At 45.4% G+C, this 20,939-nt stretch overlaps 1 protein-coding gene across 1 annotated transcript in view; it reads left to right on the top strand.

Moving 5' to 3' along the window:
* ARIH2 (ariadne RBR E3 ubiquitin protein ligase 2) overlaps positions 1-20,939 on the top strand; it is a 315,960-nt gene that overhangs the window by 44,064 nt on the left and 250,957 nt on the right. The window contains exons 4-5 of the mRNA XM_069206208.1: positions 5,577-5,644; positions 6,379-6,442. Of these exons, the coding sequence (XP_069062309.1) occupies positions 5,577-5,644; positions 6,379-6,442 (132 nt within the window). The remainder of the gene's footprint in view (positions 1-5,576; positions 5,645-6,378; positions 6,443-20,939) is intronic.

Genomic DNA, 20,939 nt, shown 5'->3' with positions numbered 1-20,939 from the left:
TTTACCCCCTTCGACAGTCTGGGGATCCAGTAAGGGCAGTTAGTGACATTGAATCATCTGCAATATGACCTGATCTGCAGGAAAGTAGCTTCATTAGAAAGGCAATCATCAATGGCAAAATGAAGAAATCCTCACACTTACCTCTATGCAGGAGACATTTATCTTACTTCAGACTTTAATAAAGATGTTGTAAGATTGGAGGCAATTTCTTTGGCAGAGGCTGGTTTCCCAGTAATAGCTTGCCTGTCTTCCAGAGCTACCAGCTCATAGGTCACGAGCTAGAATAAAGTTGATGGCAACTTTGCAATTCATCCTTCGGAGGTCGATAAATTAAATATCCTTAAATTCGGTAACATTAAGCATTGTTTATTTTAGTTCTTAAACGTCATCTAGAACTATCCTCCACTAATCAGTGGAAGCAATATGAGACATTGGCATGGTCTAAAAAGAACAGCTATTCAACACATGACGTTATTGTATTTACTTCGCTTGAGTAGGACATTTCAAAGTAGAAGCTACTCAGCCTTGAAGACAAAGATACATTCGAATAAACTCCAAAAACACATTTTAGAAGGGCATAGATAAGGGGATGGGTATAAAAAATGCCTTGAATACTCCTCGGAGCATGGTGAAAAAGTGGAAGTTGTAGGGCACCATTAAGACCAGCCTGCTGTGCCTGCAAACTGGGTGCCAAACCAAGAGGGAGACTGATCAGAACCTCTAGTAAGTGGCCCATGGCAATTTTCGACAGCTGTTGGGTTCTGTGTCCTCGTCTAGTCAATGTGCATTTAAGAGCAGTCTACCAAGCACTGCACAGATCTAAACACACTGATAGGGTACCAAGAAGAAAGCCCTACTGTAAGGAAATGCCTCCTTGGCATGGTTACCCCCTGACTTTTTGCCTTTGCTGATGCTATGTTTTGAATTGAAAGTGTGCTGAGGCCTGCTAACCAGGCCCCAGCACCAGTGTTCTTTCCCTAACCTGTACTTTTGATTCCACAATTGGCACACCCTGGCATCCAGATAAGTCCCTTGTAAGTGGTACCCCTGGTACCAAGGGCCCTGATGCCAAGGAAGGTCTCTAAGGGCTGCAGCATGTCTTATGCCACCCTGGAGACCCCTCACTCAGCACAGACACACTGCTTGCCAGCTTGTGTGTGCTGGTGAGAACAAAACGAGTAAGTCGACATGGCACTCCCCTCAGGGTGCCATGCCAGCCTCTCACTGCCTATGCAGGTATAGATAAGTCACCCCTCTAGTAGGCCTTACAGCCCTAAGGCAGGGTGCACTATACCATAGGTGAGGGCACCAGTGCATGAGCACTGTGCCCCTACAGTGTCTAAGCAATACCTTAGACATTGTAAGTGCAGGGTAGCCATAAGAGTATATGGTCTGGGAGTCTGTTTTACACGAACTCCACAGCACCATAATGGCTACACTGAAAACTGGGAAGTTTGGTATCAAACTTCTCAGCACAATAAATGCACACTGATGCCAGTGTACATTTTATTGTAAACTACACCCCAGAGGGCACCTTAGAGGTGCCCCCTGAAACCTTAACCGACTATCTGTGTAGGCTGACTGGTTCCAGCAGCCTGCCACACTAGAGACATGTTGCTGGCCCCATGGGGAGAGTGCCTTTGTCACTCTGAGGCCAGTAACAAAGCCTGCACTGGGTGGAGATGCTAACACCTCCCCCAGGCAGGAGCTGTAACACCTGGCGGTGAGCCTCAAAGGCTCACCCCTTTGTCACAGCACCGCAGGACACTCCAGCTAGTGGAGTTGCCCGCCCCCTCCGACCACGGCCCCCACTTTTGGCGGCAAGGCTGGAGGAAACAAAGAAAACAACAAGGAGGAGTCACTGGCCAGTCAGGACAGCCCCTAAGGAGGCACAAAGAGGGTGTACTCACCCTCAGGGCTAGTAGCCATTGGCTACTAACCCCCCAGACCTAAACACGCCCTTAAATTTAGTATTTAAGGGCTTCCCTGAACCTAAGAATTTAGATTCCTGAAACTACAAGAAGAAGAGGACTGCTGAGCTGAAAAACCCCTGCAGAGGAAGAACAGAAGACACCAACTGCTTTGGCTCCAGACTTACCGGCCTGTCTCCTGCCTTCCAAAGAAACCTGCTCCAGCGACGCTTTCCAAGGGACCAGCGACCTCTGAATCCTCTGAGGACTGCCCTGCTTCGAGAAAGACAAGAAACTCCCGAGGACAGCGGCCCTGCTCCAAAAGAACTGCAACTTTGTTTCAAGTAGCAGATTTAAAGACCCCTGCAACTCCCCGCAAGAAGCGTGAGACTTGCAACACTGCACCCAACGACCCCGACTCGACTGGTGGAGAACCAACACCTCAGGGAGGACCCTCCGGCGACTCCAAGACTGTGAGTAACCAAAGTTGTCCCCCCTGAGCCCCCACAGCGACGCCTGCAGAGGGAATCCCGAGGCTCCCCCTGACTGCGACTGCCTGACTCTAAAATCCCGACGGCTGGAAAAGACCCTGCACCCGTAGCCCCCAGCACCTGAAGGAACGGAACTTCAGTGCAGGAGTGACCCCCAGGAGGCCCTCTCCCTTGCCCAGGTGGTGGCTACCCCGAGGAGCCCCCCCCTTGCCTGCCTGCAACGCTGAAGAGATCCCTTGATCTCCCATAGGAAACTATTGGAAACCCGACGCGTGTTCCCACACTGCACCCGGCCGCCCCCGCGCTGCTGAGGGTGTACTTTTTGTGTGGACTTGTGTCCCCCCCGGTGCCCTAAAAAAAAACCCTGGTCTGCCTTCCGAAGACACGGGTACTTACCTGCTGGCAGACTGGAACCAGGGCACCCCCTTCTCTCCATTATAGCCTATGTGTTTTGGGCACCTCTTTGACCTCTGCACCTGACCGGCCCTGAGCTGCTGGTGTGGTGACTTTGGGGTTGCTCTGAACCCCCAACGGTGGGCTACCTTGGACCAAGAACTGAAACCTGTAAGTGACTTACTTACCTGTGAAACCTAACAAAACTTTACCTCCGCCAGGAACTGTGAAAATTGCACTGTGTCCACTTTTAAAACCGCTTATTGTGTTTTATGTAAAAAGTATACATGCTAAAGTAATGATTCAAAGTTCCTAAAGTACTTACCTGCAATACCTTTCAAATGAGATATTACATGTAAAATTTGAACCGGTGGTTCTTAAAATAAACTAAGAAAATATATTTTTCTATAACAAAACCTATTGGCTGGATTTGTCTCTGAGTGTGTGTTCCTCATTTATTGCCTGTGTGTATGTACAACAAATGCTTAACACTACTCCTTGGATAAGCCTACTGCTCGACCACACTACCACAAAATAGAGCATTAGTATTATCTCTTTTTGCCACTATCTTACCTCTAAGGGGAACCCTTGGACTCTGTGCATGCTATTCCTTACTTTGAAATAGCACATACAGAGCCAACTTCCTACACCTACCTTGAATCCTTTAGAACTATGCAGAAATAATCAGTAGGTTTTCGGTCTGTGTCCAGACCATTTTGTCATCTCATAAAGATTGAATGAAACTATTTAACCTAAATGCAAAGTATTACGTTTGACACAAGCCCATTCATTCACCCAGATAACTGGTACCGAAGAGCATGATGGTGGCACTATTATCTTATCAGGAATGTTTCAGGAAGAGGGGTGCTGGTTAAGGTACAAACGAATATGAGCCGAGTATGAGCAAAGTAAAAGACAGGAAACCATGTTCCCCTCTGCAAGAAAGTTTAACCTGTTGTGGCAGTAGTAACTTTCAACGTGACCTAAACTGCAACTGAAATAACTCTGAAAGGGCTTACAAAAATAGGTACATTTCCTTGTTTAGTCTGGTCAGAGCTTGTACCTGTATCAATTATAAATGTATGGTGTGTCATGAATATTACTGTCCCTCAAACTTAAGGAGAAATTTGAACAGTTTTGTGGAGAACTGTGAAATATTGCTGAATGTAGGTATGCAGAGCTTGTAGAGACTTATCCAAAAATAAACACACACACTCCCCCCCCCCCCCCCCCCCCCCCCCATTGGTTTGCTAATAACTTCTGGTGCAATTTGACAAGTCCTCACAAAACTTTCCAGTAAAAAAAAAAAAAATCTCATCCACCTCTGCTCATTCCTGGAAACTTTTGGTCTGATCTGTCAAGCAAACAGGGTCTCAAAATGTGTTTTCCTCATGCAATTTTCTATAGGAAAACCAAACGGTGATACAGAAAACAGTGGAACAGGATTACACCAAATTAAACAGAAAGCTGGATCTTTACTCCAAGAGCATGTTTTTTGTGATTTGGTGTCATCTATTCAGTACTTTTTGAGAAAATAATGTTCAAAATGTAATGATGTCTAGATCCAAATTTGATTGACAGGCAACAATTTTTTGCCGTTTAAAATCACCACAAGTTTTTTTTTTTTTTTTTTTTTTAAATCATTAACCTTCGCTTTCGCTTTGGAGTGATAAATCAATCAGGGAAGACTCAAAACTAATTTTCCCCATGAAATTTCCATAGGGAATCTCAGACAGCGGTACGCTGAAAGGAATTGCGCCAAATTTGGCAGAAAGCTAAATCTTTACCCAGAAAGCATGTTTGCCATATACTGCTTACCACCTTGCACATTGCATCACTCTTGAAGTGTTCTATGATATCATTGATAATATCACTGAGAATATCTAAAATCTGAAATGACATCATTGATGACAACACTGTGCATGGCGGGGGCGGGTTGCAGTTTCTTCAGTTAACTGTGACAAGTGAAGGTGCATTTCAGCGTTTTTTTTTTTTTTGGTGTGTAAAATATTACCTTTTTTTTTTACTGACACTTCACCTCCTGTTACAACCACTTCAATCCTTTGTTTTTTCTGTGTGTGTGTATGTATATGTGTATATATGTATATTTGTGTGTGTATATATGTATGTATATATATATATGTATATATACACACACACACACACACTGATTTAGGGATATATTTCACCACACTCTCTCTACATACACTGGTAATTACACTTTGCATTTGCATATATGTATTTTTATGACATTTGCTTTAAAAATATATGTAACCAAAATCTGGATGCAAGGTTTAAATTTGTGCCATATATTAAAGTGATATTGGAAATTTCCAGCGACTATTAGGAGGGCTTTTTCCACCTGTGAATTAATTGAGACAGTGAAGAGTTTGAGACAGTAAAGAGTTTTTATTCCTCCCAGTTTTGCTCTGCTGTTGTATACACTTGAATTTCATCTTTGCACTGTAGTAGTAAATGTGTCAATTTGCGTTTATTAGTGAAGTTACTCTAAATAAAGTGTTGTCTGGCCACATTCTTTTTCACTGCTCTGTCAAAAGTGTGAAACTCAGAACTGCATAACACATTGTATCTCCAATACCACTTTATGCCATTGCTGCCTTTTACCGAATTGTGACGTTAGAAATTCTATATCCCCTAAGTGAGCTTCCTTTCCTTGATCAGTGTTTTAGTTGTCAGGCATGGATCTTGCATGAATTAAATGTATAGTATTTAACACAGGTTGCATATGGCCCCTGAAACCTGCATTGTTCTTTGATTTCAGGTGTCTCACTCTGTAACAAAGCTTGTATTAGTTCACTTCCAGTGGCAAATTTCAGACATTTTAGAAAGGTAAGTTCCTTTTCTCTCTTTCAATCATTCTTGAGGATTGAAATGCCTGGTAAAGTAAAGTGGGATTGTGTTGTAATCTGCTTCAGAACAATCACTGTGCGTGTGTGTGTGTGTGTATGCGTGTGTGTTTTGTAGGTGCAGTTGTGCACAGGCTTATGAAATGTTTTTAGTTTTGCACTACGACTGAAACTTCACCTTTGTCTTAACAACCCTGGAAGATGGGTGCACTATCACAAAATGATTTCTTCAAATAGTTGTTTCTGCATCCCCTACAATAAGTAAGAAGCATGGCGTTTTAATATCAGACCTATATTTGTGGTTTAAGGGTGGTCTAGTATAACTATATTATGTTTTCATATAAATAAACATTTTCAACTACATATGCAAAGCTCAGCTTTGTATTAGGAAAAAAATCATACCTCCTCAAGATACAGCAGTGATATTTTTCAAGTCTCCTCTGTGTACCTATCTTCCTACTCGCAAAGTGTGCTGCCATTTGGTAAAGCTTCTAAATCCAGTAAAAGTGGCTTTACAAGAGAGTGTTAAAAATGTTTCATGATTTGTGGTTTCCAGTTTTTACCTTCTTTATCAAAGTTTGCCCAGGTTACTGTAGATCAGGTCCCCAGTACAAGAAATGTATGGGTTTTTAAAATGTTTTTTTTTTTTTTTTTTTTTTTTAATGAGAAACCAAATGTAAAACACTTTAAAAATACTGATTGATATATGTTTTCTAGGCACAAGTCCAATTCTTCGCAACTATTAGCTGACGCAAGAGTGCAGCCTAGCTCTTCGAAACACGTAAGTAGCCTGATGGACAAAGACTGTTATGCCCCTTTACCTCCTTGTTCACAATTAGACTAATTTCATCAGCATTGTGTACTATTTGCTTGTGATGCAAGTAAAATCGACTAGAAAAAAGTTCCAAAAGCGTAGGGCTCCTAAATTGAGTTTGGTGAGTAGGAGACAATTATTTGGTAGCGGAGCCTAGCGAGAACTCAAGTTATTGTCCAGGAAATATGTTTGATTGAAAGGTGGTCCTTTTGAGTGTTGTCCAGAGAGGAGTTTGTATAACTTTGATTGTGAAATAGTAGTTACAGTTTTTCTGTCTGTGATAGCCACATAAATTGTTTTTTAAAAATCAGTGAACTTGAGAATTCCTTCAGCCATGGCTTTAACTTCAGGTGGCTTGAGATGAGAACTTATTGGTTTTTGAAACTTTAATTTGCTTTGTAGTGTAATGTAAAATGGGCTTTGATAGGCACAGAGGAAAAAAAGACCAATATATGCATCAAAGACCTGTCTTGCTAAAAGAAGCCCAGAAGCCCCAGGTATGAGTGTCACCGCCAGTTATAATGTTGGAGTTAGTGCATACATTTGAGGGAACCCTCAAAGTCGTTGAAAGAAATAGCAATTATCAGATCCAACCAAATACTCTTAAGCCAAACTAACACTTTACTCGTTGGTAACTGCTGAAATCATCTAGGACTTTCAGCATAAAAATGTACTCCTTTTTGGATGAACCCAGCCTTTCTTTAAAAGGTGAAAGCTAGTTCTTTTGCAGTTGTATTTATGCATCTGACATTGGAGAGACTGGATGTTGATGCATCACCATTTGTGAATTACTATGTGGTGCTAATATTTTTATAGCTCCTACATACCAGGTACAACATTTTCTAATTCATGGACCCTTTTGGCCGTTGTTTAGCTATGGTGCTGCACCGTGGTTGACTTGTGGATTTTCAGATGTTTTGTTTCTCTGCATGATCCATTCCCTTCTGCCAGATGGTGAGGCTGTGCACCATGCCTTTGTTGTGGTTCACTAGAAACCTGCTTGGAATAGTCAGAGATATGAATCATCTGCTGCTGAACTTCCAGTACCCAAATAAATAGCATCGCAAAAAAATTCCTGGTTCAAAAAAAACACTACCCGACCTACAGGTACCCCACCTCAGTGAAGTTCCAGTAAACTGTTTTGCCAGTTTTGAATGTTGGCGAGTCCTGTGTCCAGGTAGGACACCTTCAGTCACAGTAGTCCAATAACCAGTTTCGGTCCCAGTTTTTTCCCATGTTTACTGGAGCTCTGTGCAATTGTTTTTTTCTGTGGAGACAAACAGTACAGGTTGGTTTCACTCTGGCAGAAGGGAAGCCTACTTTGTTATTTAGCTACTTTATTTTTCAATTTGCAAATAGAATCCAAGGAAGTAAATATTTTTTGGAGTGGGAATAATAGAGGGAGCACATGTATATTGAAACTCATTAGGTACATTTCTTGTGAATGTTGTTCAATTCCCTTGTTAATTAGTCTTGTCCAGTAGCTGAGTAGCATGTTACATATGCATTTGATGAGATGTCCAAAGAGTCTCCTTTATGACTAGTCTTCTAGCAGTTTGACGTTTTTCCGGCTTCAATATCTCGGATCTCCTCCTTGACTAGTAGTGCTCATGTTGTTCCCTGTTTAGTTCTCCATTTACATTGGTTTGAAACGGAGTCCATACTTTACCAAATTTGGTGACTTATCATGTATTAAGGCTGTTAGTTTTAACATTGCACACAATTACCTCATGTTAGCCAACCACAGCAGCTCCAGGGGAAGATCAGAAGACTTATTCACCTGAGCTTAAGTTATTTTAGCTGCAAGTTGTGCGGAGGAGGCTGAAGTAGGACATCAGCAAATATTCCCCTTTGTCACCTGTGTAGTCTAAGAGCAGCATACACAGTTCTACCAGGATTATCATTCCTGTTATAACCGGCATAAGGCCTAATTGGTTTCCTAGAAGTATTTTACTATCAGTGAGGACATCAACACTTGATATTCTATGCCTCTTTGGTTCCTAATATTTATGGAGTCATACACCAGTGCATTTTTTTGAAATTATCTAGAGCGTATAAATGTCTTTGAAGCCCTTATTCAGATAATGCACCCAGTTTCTTCAGAGATCATCAGCCAGATTCTACCTTGCCCTCTTTATTTGATTGTGTGTTGTGGATTATATGCTTCTGGCTTTCTTTAGCATTAATACCCCTCCTTCTGGTTACTCCTTTTTAAAGAGTTCTTTAAATAGTCAGTTCCCTGGTTCCCCCTTCTCTGCATGCAGGGGTTGTCATCTCATTTGGGATAGCCTAATGTTGCCTCACTGGGTCATATGTACTGACTCAGTACACAACTCTGTCTCTAACCTCTTCATTTTCACAAGTCTCCCAGCACCGGCATCTCTTGGCTCCACAACCTAGAAGGCACACCCATATTCCCTTGTACAAAGTGAGAGTTATACACTATTGGCAACAGTGAGGAAGCGAAGACCACTGGACCTTACCCTTGCAGTACTGTGTTCCAGCGGTTAAGAGTCAAGTGACATGTGGGGGTGGGGGGGTGGAGGAGGGGGAGGGGGGGTCTCATGTTTTTCCTTTGTCTCAGAGGGGAGCCAGAGGAACCATGTAAAAGGGATGTTGGATAACACTTGCTCTATTTATTTCCAGGATTTGGTAATGTGAGGTGAGGACCACTTGAGGAGGGGGGGCGGGGATTTGCTCAGCACATACAGTGTTCAATGTTGGGAATCATAATACTCAATCTCTTGTCGAATGATAAAGCATTACCTTCTATATTAATTTAATTCCATTCCACAGGAATTGTTTGACCTTTCATCTGATGCTCTTTAGTACTGTCTTTGGGGATCGATAACAGGAGCAATTGGGCAACATATAGCAAAGTGGATTAGAAGTTAATTTTATTCCAAGTTATTCTTCCAAACCAGGATCTCTCTAACTTCCCCGGCCTGTACAGATCTTTAAATCTTTCCAGCAAGTCATATTAGTTAGATGTCCGAATATCCTTGATTTTCTTATGTTTTTTTTTTGTTTTTGTGTTTTGGTTTTTTTTGGAACATGAATTCCCAGGTAAACCTTCACACTAATTAATGTTCAGACAGCCCATTGTAACCATATTATTACAGTTGTTAGTATTCCCTGTATATTGAAATGTCCATTGATGGCTTGTACTATTGGCTCAAGTGAGTGTGGAAGAGCTTGTGTGATACCAGGCACCTTTGTCTGGTCTCTGTGGTCACTTGTATTGCCTGCGTCAATTTATCATTTCTTTTATTCTTAACTGGAGGTGTTCTAAAGTTGGCTTTAATGTAGTTTTCTTTTCTTTTTTATTATCAAGTAACCAAAGTTAGTCGTCTGATATTTTATAAAGATAGATCCACTGTATCCTATTGTAAGAAACAGGACTTCTTTGCAGATAACCCCCCCCACACTTTTTGCCCCCTTTAGAACTACTGGTTGCTGGTTTTCGACTCTGACAGTGCACTGAGGCCTGCTAATCAGACCTCAGTAACAGTGCTCTTTCCCTAAACCAAGTAAAATCTAATTGTGACCCAACTGGGTGTGGACTTCAGCACCCTTGTACGTCCCTATCAAATGTTACCCCTGATACCTAGGCCATGGATACTAAAGAGGGTTCCCAAGGGCAGAAGCATGTCTTATGTCACCATAAGGGAACCACACACAAAATTACACACAGACTGCCATTGCGGGCTGCGTGACATGGTTTGAAAACATGACATGACACGCTCCAGTGTGCCATGCCGAAGAGACTGCATGGGTCATATGTAAGTCGCCCCTACAGCTGGCCTCAGAACGCTAAGTCAGGGTGCATTGTAGCACATGTGAGGACATATCTGCATGATCAGATATGCCCTGCAATGTCTAGTGCCATTGCTAGATATTACAAGTGAGCAGGGGAGCCATCTTAAAGTATGTACTTGGCAGTGGTCAAAATGATTTTCCCAGTTACATAATGGTTTCACTGAAACCTATGATGTTTGGTATCGAACACCTCATATTAGTAAACCCACACTGATTGCTGTGATGGATTTATTAATACATGCTCCCAAAGGGGACCTTAGAGGTACCCCCTCAAACCTACTAGTCCTCTAGTGTGATGACTGACTGGTACAGTTCAGCCTGCCACCACAGGCAGCTTTCTGACTCTCTGGTAAGGTAGGTAAGAGCCCATGCTCTCGGAGGCCAGAAACAATGCCTTCCCTGGAGAAAGGTGTTCACACCTCCTCCAGCAGGGTGGCTAGAGATTTAGCATGCCAGGGATTTTAATGTCCCTACCGCCTTTGATATGCGACCCAAGCTTCCCTCAGTCCAAGGAGATGACACCCCCCTGCCCTGAGACCCATTTGGCACCAGGCCAGGCTTCAAATTAGATAGTCAGGATGCGTGCTACTCTCCCAGGCTAGTCACAACCTTAGGGTGGCCTACCTGAAGTGAATGCAAAAATAGGAATTCCACCATCTTGTCTGTTGTGGAATTAGGCACTGTGGCAGAGTTATGCCTCCTTCGCACAAGGAATGGTCATATAGGGGGGTGTAGTGATCAGAAGGTAAGTAGCACATTGACTGCTACCCTTCACTCACTTAATGCCCCAAAATTCAGTATTTAGGTGGCCCCTCGACCCCAGGAACTCAGATTTGTTGGACCAAAGAAGGACACCTAAGAGCCGCAAGAACTTAGTATCAGCTGCTGACTTGGTGCCAACCCTGCTGATCTACCTGCTGTCCACGACAGTTGCGCCAAAGACGACTTGTCCTGCACCTGATCAGCCTCCAAAAGCATGGAGGTAACAAGCATCTCCATTGGCGCAGAGGAGCTGCTTTCCTGCATGCTTGCAGGCACCAAAGACCCGCACGAGAGTCTGTCAGTGTGACCCCGCCGGACAAAGGAACACTGTGCCTGAGCCCCACAGCCCGAGGAGGAGTGAAGCAACGGTGCACCTGTAGATCCAGAGACACCCTCCCCTCCCAACCAGAGTTAAGCACCCATTTGGGCTTAGCTGGATTGGATCCCCAGTCCCTTCCTGCAGACTCTTTTCTTTTTTTTTTTCTTTTTTTTTTACAGGACACAGAAACAGCAAGAGCCCTGGACCATGAAAACCAGACACCTGTAAGCACCACTGCACCTGAACACCCCCCAGCCAGAGTCGAAATGAGCCAGTGGTGCCAACGAGGTCCCAAGACCCCGGATGGCTGAGTCTCCCTTTGGGTTTGGCAAACCTGGTCCCCCACCCCTCCTTTATCCTGTTTTCACAGGCAATCAAAATCTGTGAGTGTTGGCAGCAAAGTGACCCCGCCAGACAAAGACCCACTACACATTCGCCCCCAGCCCGTGTTGCTATGGACTTACGTGCCTGCATGCCCAAGACCCTCAAGACTTGAGCCCCCCTTTGTGTTCAGCCAGACTGTTCACCCAGTCCCCACTTGCAGCCTCTTTTCCCCAGGACCATTTTCCCAATAAAGTGAGTGGGATGGCCAATGCTGTAACACACCTCTGCACCGTGACACCCCAGAGTGGTTGTAAAATCATTATCTGGCCCTGGGGCTTTGCCAGTGGATAGTGATTTGATTACATTTCTTGGGTCTTGGGGTACCGCCAGGAAGGTCAGTCCTTTGTGGATGGTTTTCTGCCATCATTTTGGATTTAAAACACTACTTGTACAATTTGGAATGGCGCTGGCTTTGATGTAACCTTGTGTACAAGAGGAATCCACGGTGAACTCTTGGTGCAGTCTCGTACAGTGCCCCATATTTAACCTTAACTCCCGAAGACTGGTCCTCTAAGTCGTTGCTAAGTGCCCAAATACAGTATATATTTCTTGTCCATAGGGTAACATTAGGGCACCCAGCGCTGAAAAGCACCTCTGCACCCAGATGCCCAGAGCTGACCAAGGTGACCCGTTGGTGCTGCCTTGGACCTTGGCCCATAGATACCTTAACTCCAAAAGAACAGTCCTGTAGGTTGTTGCCAAATACCCATATGCAGAATATGCTTTATTTCCCCATAGGATAACATTACTGCATAAAAAAGTCAATGCAAGTGTATTTGCTGTTTACTTCAGAACTGCAGACTTAAAAAGTACTTACCCAATAACGAGGTTCCTGGTGTTAAAAATAATATATTAAAATGATATTTTTCTAAATTGCTGTGGATATTCTTATTGTGTGTGTCATTTATTGACATTGTATATGCAGCAAGTGTCTACCACTCCCCTTTGATTAGCCTAAGCTGCTTGACCACCCTACCACAAATAGAGCACTTGGGATTTTTAAAGAAAGCCCTGTCCACTTCTAAGGGGTACCTGGACTCTTTACACAGCATGTCTCTTTTTTTGTATACTGTATGAAGAGCCTGCTCCCTGCACCTATCTGAATATCCAATGTCTTCTCGGAATCAAGTGAGAGAACCACCACCCAGTTTCTTGCATTCCTTTACATCCAAACATTGATGCTAAGTCCATGTTGTAAAATGTAATTCTGTGTTTTCTAAATCCTGGTTGATGAGGGAAACAAACCCCTCTGACACTTCATCAAATATCAAGATCAGAATTTTAGTAAAAACTTTTACATCATAGGCCTGTGATATCTGCGTACATAAACCACATAGACAGGACTCCATACCTGTTTTCAAACATAGTGTTAATGTTGACTCCATCATGGAAGGATATAGTGTCTGAATGTAATAAAAACAAAGTGGTTGTAAAATCATGATCTGGCCTTGGGGCTTTGCCCATGGACAGTGATTTGATTACATTTCTTTGGCGGTGGGGTACCACCAGGAAGGTCAGTCCTTCGTGGCTGATTTTCTGCCACCATTTTGGATGTGAAGCACTCCTTGTCCAATTTGGAATGGCCCGGGCTTGGATGTAACCTTGTCTACAAGAGGAATATTAGGAGACCTAAAGCAGCCTACTTAGCCAAAAAACAATTAAGCGCCTAACATTTCTGCAACTATCTTTGTGTCTATTGGGAAAATTAGGAAGCCCCCGACATCAGACAGATTTGATCCCCTTAACTGAGAAGTGTATTTGGAGTGTGGAATTTTTAAAACAAAATTACTTATATCTTTACTACAATAGATAACCTGTTGGAACGGCTGCCCCTGGTGTATTCTATTCCTTTGATACTTTCTTTGAGGAAATAGTTAGAATGCCACCCAGTGGCTGTAGAGGGCTTTCCGTCACCACTTCATAGCGGTAGCATGTCATGTTCAGCTGCAAATATTTACCTTGCAAGGCTACACATGGGATGCCTTGCTGGTTGAACATTCTCAGCCAATTCCTCTCTTGCTTCTTTGAAGGCTACCCTCCATCTTATTCCATGTTAAATTAGGGGCATCCAAAATGGGTCCTACTGGTTTCAGTGCACAGACTTGTAAGTGCATAGTCTTAACTATGCATTTAACATACATGTGAATTGTTACTGCAATGTTCTGGGGTGCACGTTTGCAGAACTTTAAGAGGGATCATTAAACCACACACTCATTTATACAGATAAAGTCCAGTTGCGCTGAGGATTCACAAAACGCAGTACACTGCCAGCATGACTGTAGGAAGTTGGCTCTGTATGTGCTATTTCAAAGTAAGGAATAGCATGCACAGAGTCCAAGGGTTCCCCTTAGAGGTAAAATAGTGGTAAAAATAGATAATACTAATGCTCTATTTTGTGGTAGTGTGGTCGAGCAATAGGCTTATCCAAGGAGTAGTGTTAAGCATTTGTTGTACATACACATAGACAATAAATGAGGTACACACACTCAGAGACAAATCCAGCCAATAGGTTTTGTATAGAAAAATATCTTTTCTTAGTTTATTTTAAGAACCACAGGTTCAAATTCTACATGTAATATCTCAGTCGAAAGGTATTGCAGGTAAGTACTTTAGGAACTTCAAATCATAAAAATTGCATGTATACTTTTCAAGTTATTGACAAATAGCTGTTTTAAAAGTGGACACTTAGTGCAATTTTCACAGTTCCTGGGGGAGGTAAGTTTTTGTTAGTTTTACCAGGTAAGTAAGACACTTACAGGGCTTAGTTCTTGGTCCAAGGTAGCCCACCGTTGGGGGTTCAGAGCAACCCCAAAGTCACCACACCAGCAGCTCAGGGCCGGTCAGGTGCAGAGTTCAAAGTGGTGCCCAAAACACATAGGCTAGAATGGAGAGAAGGGGGTGCCCCGGTTCCGGTCTGCTTGCAGGTAAGTACCCGCGTCTTCGGAGGGCAGACCAGGGGGGTTTTGTAGGGCACCGGGGGGGACACAAGTCCACACAGAGATTTCACCCTCAGCAGCGCGGGGGCGGCCGGGTGCAGTGTAGAAACAAGCGTCGGGTTTTCAATGTTAGACTATGAGAGATCTCGGAATCTCTTCAGCGCTGCAGGCAGGCAAGGGGGGGATTCCTCGGGGAAACCTCCACTTGGGCAAGGGAGAGGGACTCCTGGGGGTCACTTCTCCAGTGAAAGTCCGGTCCTTCAGGTCCTGGGGGCTGCGGGTGCAGGGTCTCTCCCAGGCGTCGGGACTTTAGGTTCAAAGAGTCGCGGTCAGGGGGAGCCTCGGGATTCCCTCTGCAGGCGGCGCTGTGGGGGCTCAGGGGGGACAGGTTTTGGTACTCACAGTCTTAGAGTAGTCCTGGGGTCCCTCCTGAGGTGTCGGTTCTCCACCAGCCGAGTCGGGGTCGCCGGGTGCAGTGTTGCAAGTCTCACGCTTCTTGCGGGGAGCTTGCAGGGTTCTTTAAAGCTGCTGGAAACAAAGTTGCAGCTTTTCTTGGAGCAGGTCCGCTGTCCTCGGGAGTTTCTTGTCTTTTCGAAGCAGGGGCAGTCCTCAGAGGATGTCGAGGTCGCTGGTCCCTTTGGAAGGCGTCGCTGGAGCAGGATCTTTGGAAGGCAGGAGACAGGCCGGTGAGTTTCTGGAGCCAAGGCAGTTGTCGTCTTCTGGTCTTCCTCTGCAGGGGTTTTCAGCTAGGCAGTCCTTCTTCTTGTAGTTGCAGGAATCTAATTTTCTAGGGTTCAGGGTAGCCCTTAAATACTAAATTTAAGGGCGTGTTTAGGTCTGGGGGGTTAGTAGCCAATGGCTACTAGCCCTGAGGGTGGGTACACCCTTTTTGTGCCTCCTCCCAAGGGGAGGGGGTCACAATCCTAACCCTATTGGGGGAATCCTCCATCTGCAAGATGGAGGATTTCTAAAAGTTAGAGTCACTTCAGCTCAGGACACCTTAGGGGCTGTCCTGACTGGCCAGTGACTCCTCCTTGTTTTTCTCATTATTTTCTCCGGCCTTGCCGCCAAAAGTGGGGCCTGGCCGGAGGGGGCGGGCAACTCCACTAGCTGGAGTGTCCTGCTGGGTTGGCACAAAGGAGGTGAGCCTTTGAGGCTCACCGCCAGGTGTGACAATTCCTGCCTGGGAGAGGTGTTAGCATCTCCACCCAGTGCAGGCTTTGTTACTGGCCTCAGAGTGACAAAGGCACTCTCCCCATGGGGCCAGCAACATGTCTCGGTTTGTGGCAGGCTGCTAAAACTAGTCAGCCTACACAGATAGTCGGTTAAGTTTCAGGGGGCACCTCTAAGGTGCCCTCTGTGGTGTATTTTACAATAAAATGTACACTGGCATCAGTGTGCATTTATTGTGCTGAGAAGTTTGATACCAAACTTCCCAGTTTTCAGTGTAGCCATTATGGTGCTGTGGAGTTCGTGTTTGACAAACTCCCAGACCATATACTCTTATGGCTACCCTGCACTTACAATGTCTAAGGTTTTGTTTAGACACTGTAGGGGTACCATGCTCATGCACTGGTACCCTCACCTATGGTATAGTGCACCCTGCCTTAGGGCTGTAAGGCCTGCTAGAGGGGTGGCTTACCTATACTGCATAGGCAGTGAGAGGCTGGCATGGCACCCTGAGGGGAGTGCCATGTCGACTTACTCGTTTTGTCCTCACTAGCACACACAAGCTGGCAAGCAGTGTGTCTGTGCTGAGTGAGAGGTCTCCAGGGTGGCATAAGACATGCTGCAGCCCTTAGAGACCTTCCTTGGCATCAGGGCCCTTGGTACTAGAAGTACCAGTTACAAGGGACTTATCTGGATGCCAGGGTCTGTCAATTGTGGATACAAAAGTACAGGTTAGGGAAAGAACACTGGTGCTGGGGCCTGGTTAGCAGGCCTCAGCACACTTTCAATTGTAAACATAGCATCAGCAAAGGCAAAAAGTCAGGGGGCAACCATGCCAAGGAGGCATTTCCTTACACAACCCCCCCCCCAAACGAAAGAGGATGAGACTAACCTTTCCCAAGAGAGTCTTCATTTTCTAAGTGGAAGAACCTGGAAAGGCCATCTGCATTGGCATGGGCAGTCCCAGGTCTGTGTTCCACTATAAAGTCCATTCCCTGTAGGGAGATGGACCACCTCAACAGTTTAGGATTTTCACCTTTCATTTGCATCAGCCATTTGAGAGGTCTGTGGTCAGTTTGAACTAGGAAGTGAGTCCCAAAGAGGTATGGTCTCAGCTTCTTCAGGGACCAAACCACAGCAAAGGCCTCCCTCTCAATGGCACTCCAACGCTGCTCCCTGGGGAGTAACCTCCTGCTAATGAAAGCAACAGGCTGGTCAAGGCCATCATCATTTGTTTGGGACAAAACTGCCCCTATCCCATGTTCAGAGGCATCAGTCTGCACAATGAACTGCTTAGAATAATCTGGAGCTTTTAGAACTGGTGCTGAGCACATTGCCTGTTTCAGGGTGTCAAAGGCCTGTTGGCATTCCACAGTCCAGTTTACTTTCTTGGGCATTTTCTTGGAGGTGAGTTCAGTGAGGGCTGTCACAATGGATCCATATCCCTTCACAAACCTCCTGTAATACCCAGTCAAGCCAAGGAATGCCCTGACTTGAGTCTGGGTTTTTGGAGCTACCCAGTCCAGAATAGTCTGGATCTTGGGTTGGAGTGGCTGGACTTGGCCTCCACCTACAAGGTGTCCCAAGTAAACCACAGTTCCCTGCCCTATCTGGCATTTGGATGCCTTGATAGAGAGGCCTGCAGATTGCAGAGCCTTCAAAACCTTCCTCAGGTGGACCAGGTGATCCTGCCAGGTGGAGCTAAAGACAGCAATATCATCAAGATAAGCTGTGCTAAAGGACTCCAAGCCAGCAAGGACTTGATTCACCAACCTTTGGAAGGTGGCAGGGGCATTCTTTAAACCAAAGGGCATAGAAGTAAACTGATAATGCCCATCAGGTGTGGAGAATGCTGTCTTTTCTTTGGCTCCAGGTGCCATTTTTATTTGCCAGTACCCTGCTGTCAAGTCAAAGGTACTTAGAAATTTGGCAGCACCTAATTTATCAATGAGCTCATCAGCTCTTGGAATTGGATGGGCATCTGTCTTGGTGACAGAATTGAGCCCTCTGTAGTCCACACAAAACCTCATCTCTTTCTTTCCATCTTTGGTGTGAGGTTTGGGGACTAAGACCACTGGGCTAGCCCAGGGGCTGTCAGAGCGCTCAATTACTCCCAATTCCAGCATCTTGTGGACTTCCACCTTGATGCTTTCCTTAACATGGTCAGACTGTCTAAAGATTTTGTTCTTGACAGGCATGCTGTCTCCTGTGTCCACATCATGGGTACACAGGTGTGTCTGACCAGGGGTTAAGGAGAAGAGTTCAGGAAACTGTTGTAGGACTCTCCTACAATCAGCTTGCTGTTGGCCAGAGAGGGTGTCTGAGTAGATCACTCCATCTACTGTACCATCTTTTGGGTCTGATGACAGAAGATCAGGGAGAGGTTCACTCTCTGCCTCCTGATCCTCATCTGTTACCATCAACAGATTGACATCAGCCCTGTCGTGGAAGAGCTTAAGGCGGTTTACATGGATCACCCTCTTGGGGCTCCTGCTTGTGCCCAGGTCCACCAAGTAGGTGACCTGACTCTTCCTCTCTAGTACTGGGTAAGGGCCACTCCATTTGTCCTGGAGTGCCCTGGGAGCCACAGGCTCCAGAACCCAGACTTTCTGCCCTGGTTGGAACTCAACCAGTGCAGCCTTTTGGTCATACCAAAACTTCTGGAGCTGTTGGCTGGCCTCAAGGTTTTTGGTTGCCTTTTCCATGTACTCTGCCATTCTAGAGCGAAGGCCAAGTACATAGTCCACTATGTCCTGTTTAGGCTCATGGAGAGGTCTCTCCCAGCCTTCTTTAACAAGGGCAAGTGGTCCCCTTACAGGATGACCAAACAGAAGTTCAAAGGGTGAGAATCCTACTCCCTTCTGTGGCACCTCCCTGTAAGCGAAAAGCAGACATGGCAAGAGGACATCCCATCTCCTTTTGAGCTTTTCTGGGAGCCCCATGATCATGCCTTTTAATGTCTTGTTGAATCTCTCAACCAAGCCATTAGTTTGTGGATGGTATGGTGTAGTGAATTTATAAGTCACTCCACACTCATTCCACATGTGCTTTAGGTATGCTGACATGAAGTTGGTACCTCTGTCAGACACCACCTCCTTAGGGAAACCCACTCTGGTAAAGATACCAATGAGGGCCTTGGCTACTGCAGGGGCAGTAGTCGACCTAAGGGGAATAGCTTCAGGATACCTGGTAGCATGATCCACTACTACCAGGATATACATATTTCCTGAGGCTGTGGGAGGTTCCAGTGGACCAACTATGTCCGCACCCACTCTTTCAAAGGGAACCCCCACCACTGGAAGTGGAATGAGGGGGGCCTTTGGATGCCCACCTGTCTTACCACTGGCTTGACAGGTGGGGCAGGAGAGGCAAAACTCCTTAACCATGTTGGACATATTGGGCCAGTAGAAGTGGTTGACTAACCTCTCCCACGTCTTGGTTTGTCCCAAATGTCCAGCAAGGGGAATGTCATGGGCCAATGTTAGGATGAACTCTCTGAACAGCTGAGGCACTACCACTCTCCTAGTGGCACCAGGTTTGGGGTCTCTGGCCTCAGTGTACAGGAGTCCATCTTCCCAATAGACCCTATGCGTTCCATTTTTCTTGCCTTTGGACTCTTCAGCAGCTTGCTGCCTAAGGCCTTCAAGAGAGGGACAGGTTTCTTGTCCCTTACACAGCTCCTCCCTTGAGGGTCCCCCTGGGCCCAAGAGCTCAACCTGGTAAGGTTCAAGCTCCAAAGGCTCAGTTCCCTCAGAGGGCAGAACTTCTTCCTGAGAAGAGAGGTTCCCTTTCTTTTGCTGTGTTGCAGTTGGTTTCCCAACTGACTTTCCTGTTCTCTTGGTAGGCTGGGCCATTTTTCCAGACTCCAGCTCTACTTTTTCACCCTGTGCTTTGCACTGTGCTCTTGTTTTCACACACACCAGTTCAGGGATACCCAGCATTGCTGCATGGGTTTTTAGTTCTACCTCAGCCCATGCTGAGGACTCCAGGTCATTTCCAAGCAGACAGTCCACTGGGATATTTGAGGAGACCACCACCTGTTTCAGGCCATTGACCCCTCCCCATTCTAAAGTAACCATTGCCATGGGATGTACTTTTCTCTGATTGTCAGCGTTGGTGACTGTGTAAGTTTTTCCAGTCAGGTATTGGCCAGGGGAAACCAGTTTCTCTGTCACCATGGTGACACTGGCACCTGTATCCCTCAGGCCCTCTATTCTAGTCCCATTAATTAAGAGTTGCTGTCTGTATTTTTGCATGTTAGGCGGCCAGACAGCTAGTGTGGCTAAATCCACCCCACCCTCAGAAACTAGAGTAGCTTCAGTGTGGACCCTGATTTGCTCTGGGCACACTGTTGATCCCACTTGGAGACTAGCCATACCAGTGTTACCTGGATGGGAGTTTGGAGTGGAACCTTTCTTGGGACAGGCCTTGTCTCCAGTTTGGTGTCCATGCTGTTTACAGCTATGACACCAGGCCTTTTTGGGATCAAAGTTTTTACCCTTGTACCCATTGTTTTGTGAAGAGGCTCTGGGCCCACCCTCCTGTGCAGGTTTTTGGGGGCCTGTAGAAGACTCTTTACTATTTTTAGTTTTGGTTGTCTCATCACCCTTCCCCTGGGGAGTCTTTGTGACCCCTTTCTTTTGGTCACCCCCTGTTGAAGTCTTGGACACCCTTGTCTTGACCCAATGGTCCGCCTTCTTTCCCAATTCTTGGGGAGAAATTGGTCCTAGGTCTACCAGATGCTGATGCAGTTTATCATTGAAACAATTACTCAATAGGTGTTCTTTCACAAATAAATTGTACAGCCCATCATAATTACTTACACCACTGCCTTGAATCCAACCATCTAGTGTTTTCACTGAGTAGTCAACAAAGTCAACCCAGGTCTGGCTCGAGGATTTTTGAGCCCCCCTGAACCTAATCCTGTACTCCTCAGTGGAGAATCCAAAGCCCTCAATCAGGGTACCCTTCATGAGGTCATAAGATTCTGCATCTTTTCCAGAGAGTGTGAGGAGTCTATCCCTACACTTTCCAGTGAACATTTCCCAAAGGAGAGCACCCCAGTGAGATCTGT

This window comes from Pleurodeles waltl, chromosome 9 (assembly GCF_031143425.1).
Source record: "Pleurodeles waltl isolate 20211129_DDA chromosome 9, aPleWal1.hap1.20221129, whole genome shotgun sequence".
Lineage (NCBI taxonomy): Eukaryota > Metazoa > Chordata > Amphibia > Caudata > Salamandridae > Pleurodeles > Pleurodeles waltl.
The sequence above is the reverse complement of the archived record's forward strand: the minus strand, read 5'-3'. Positions and strand labels throughout refer to the sequence as shown.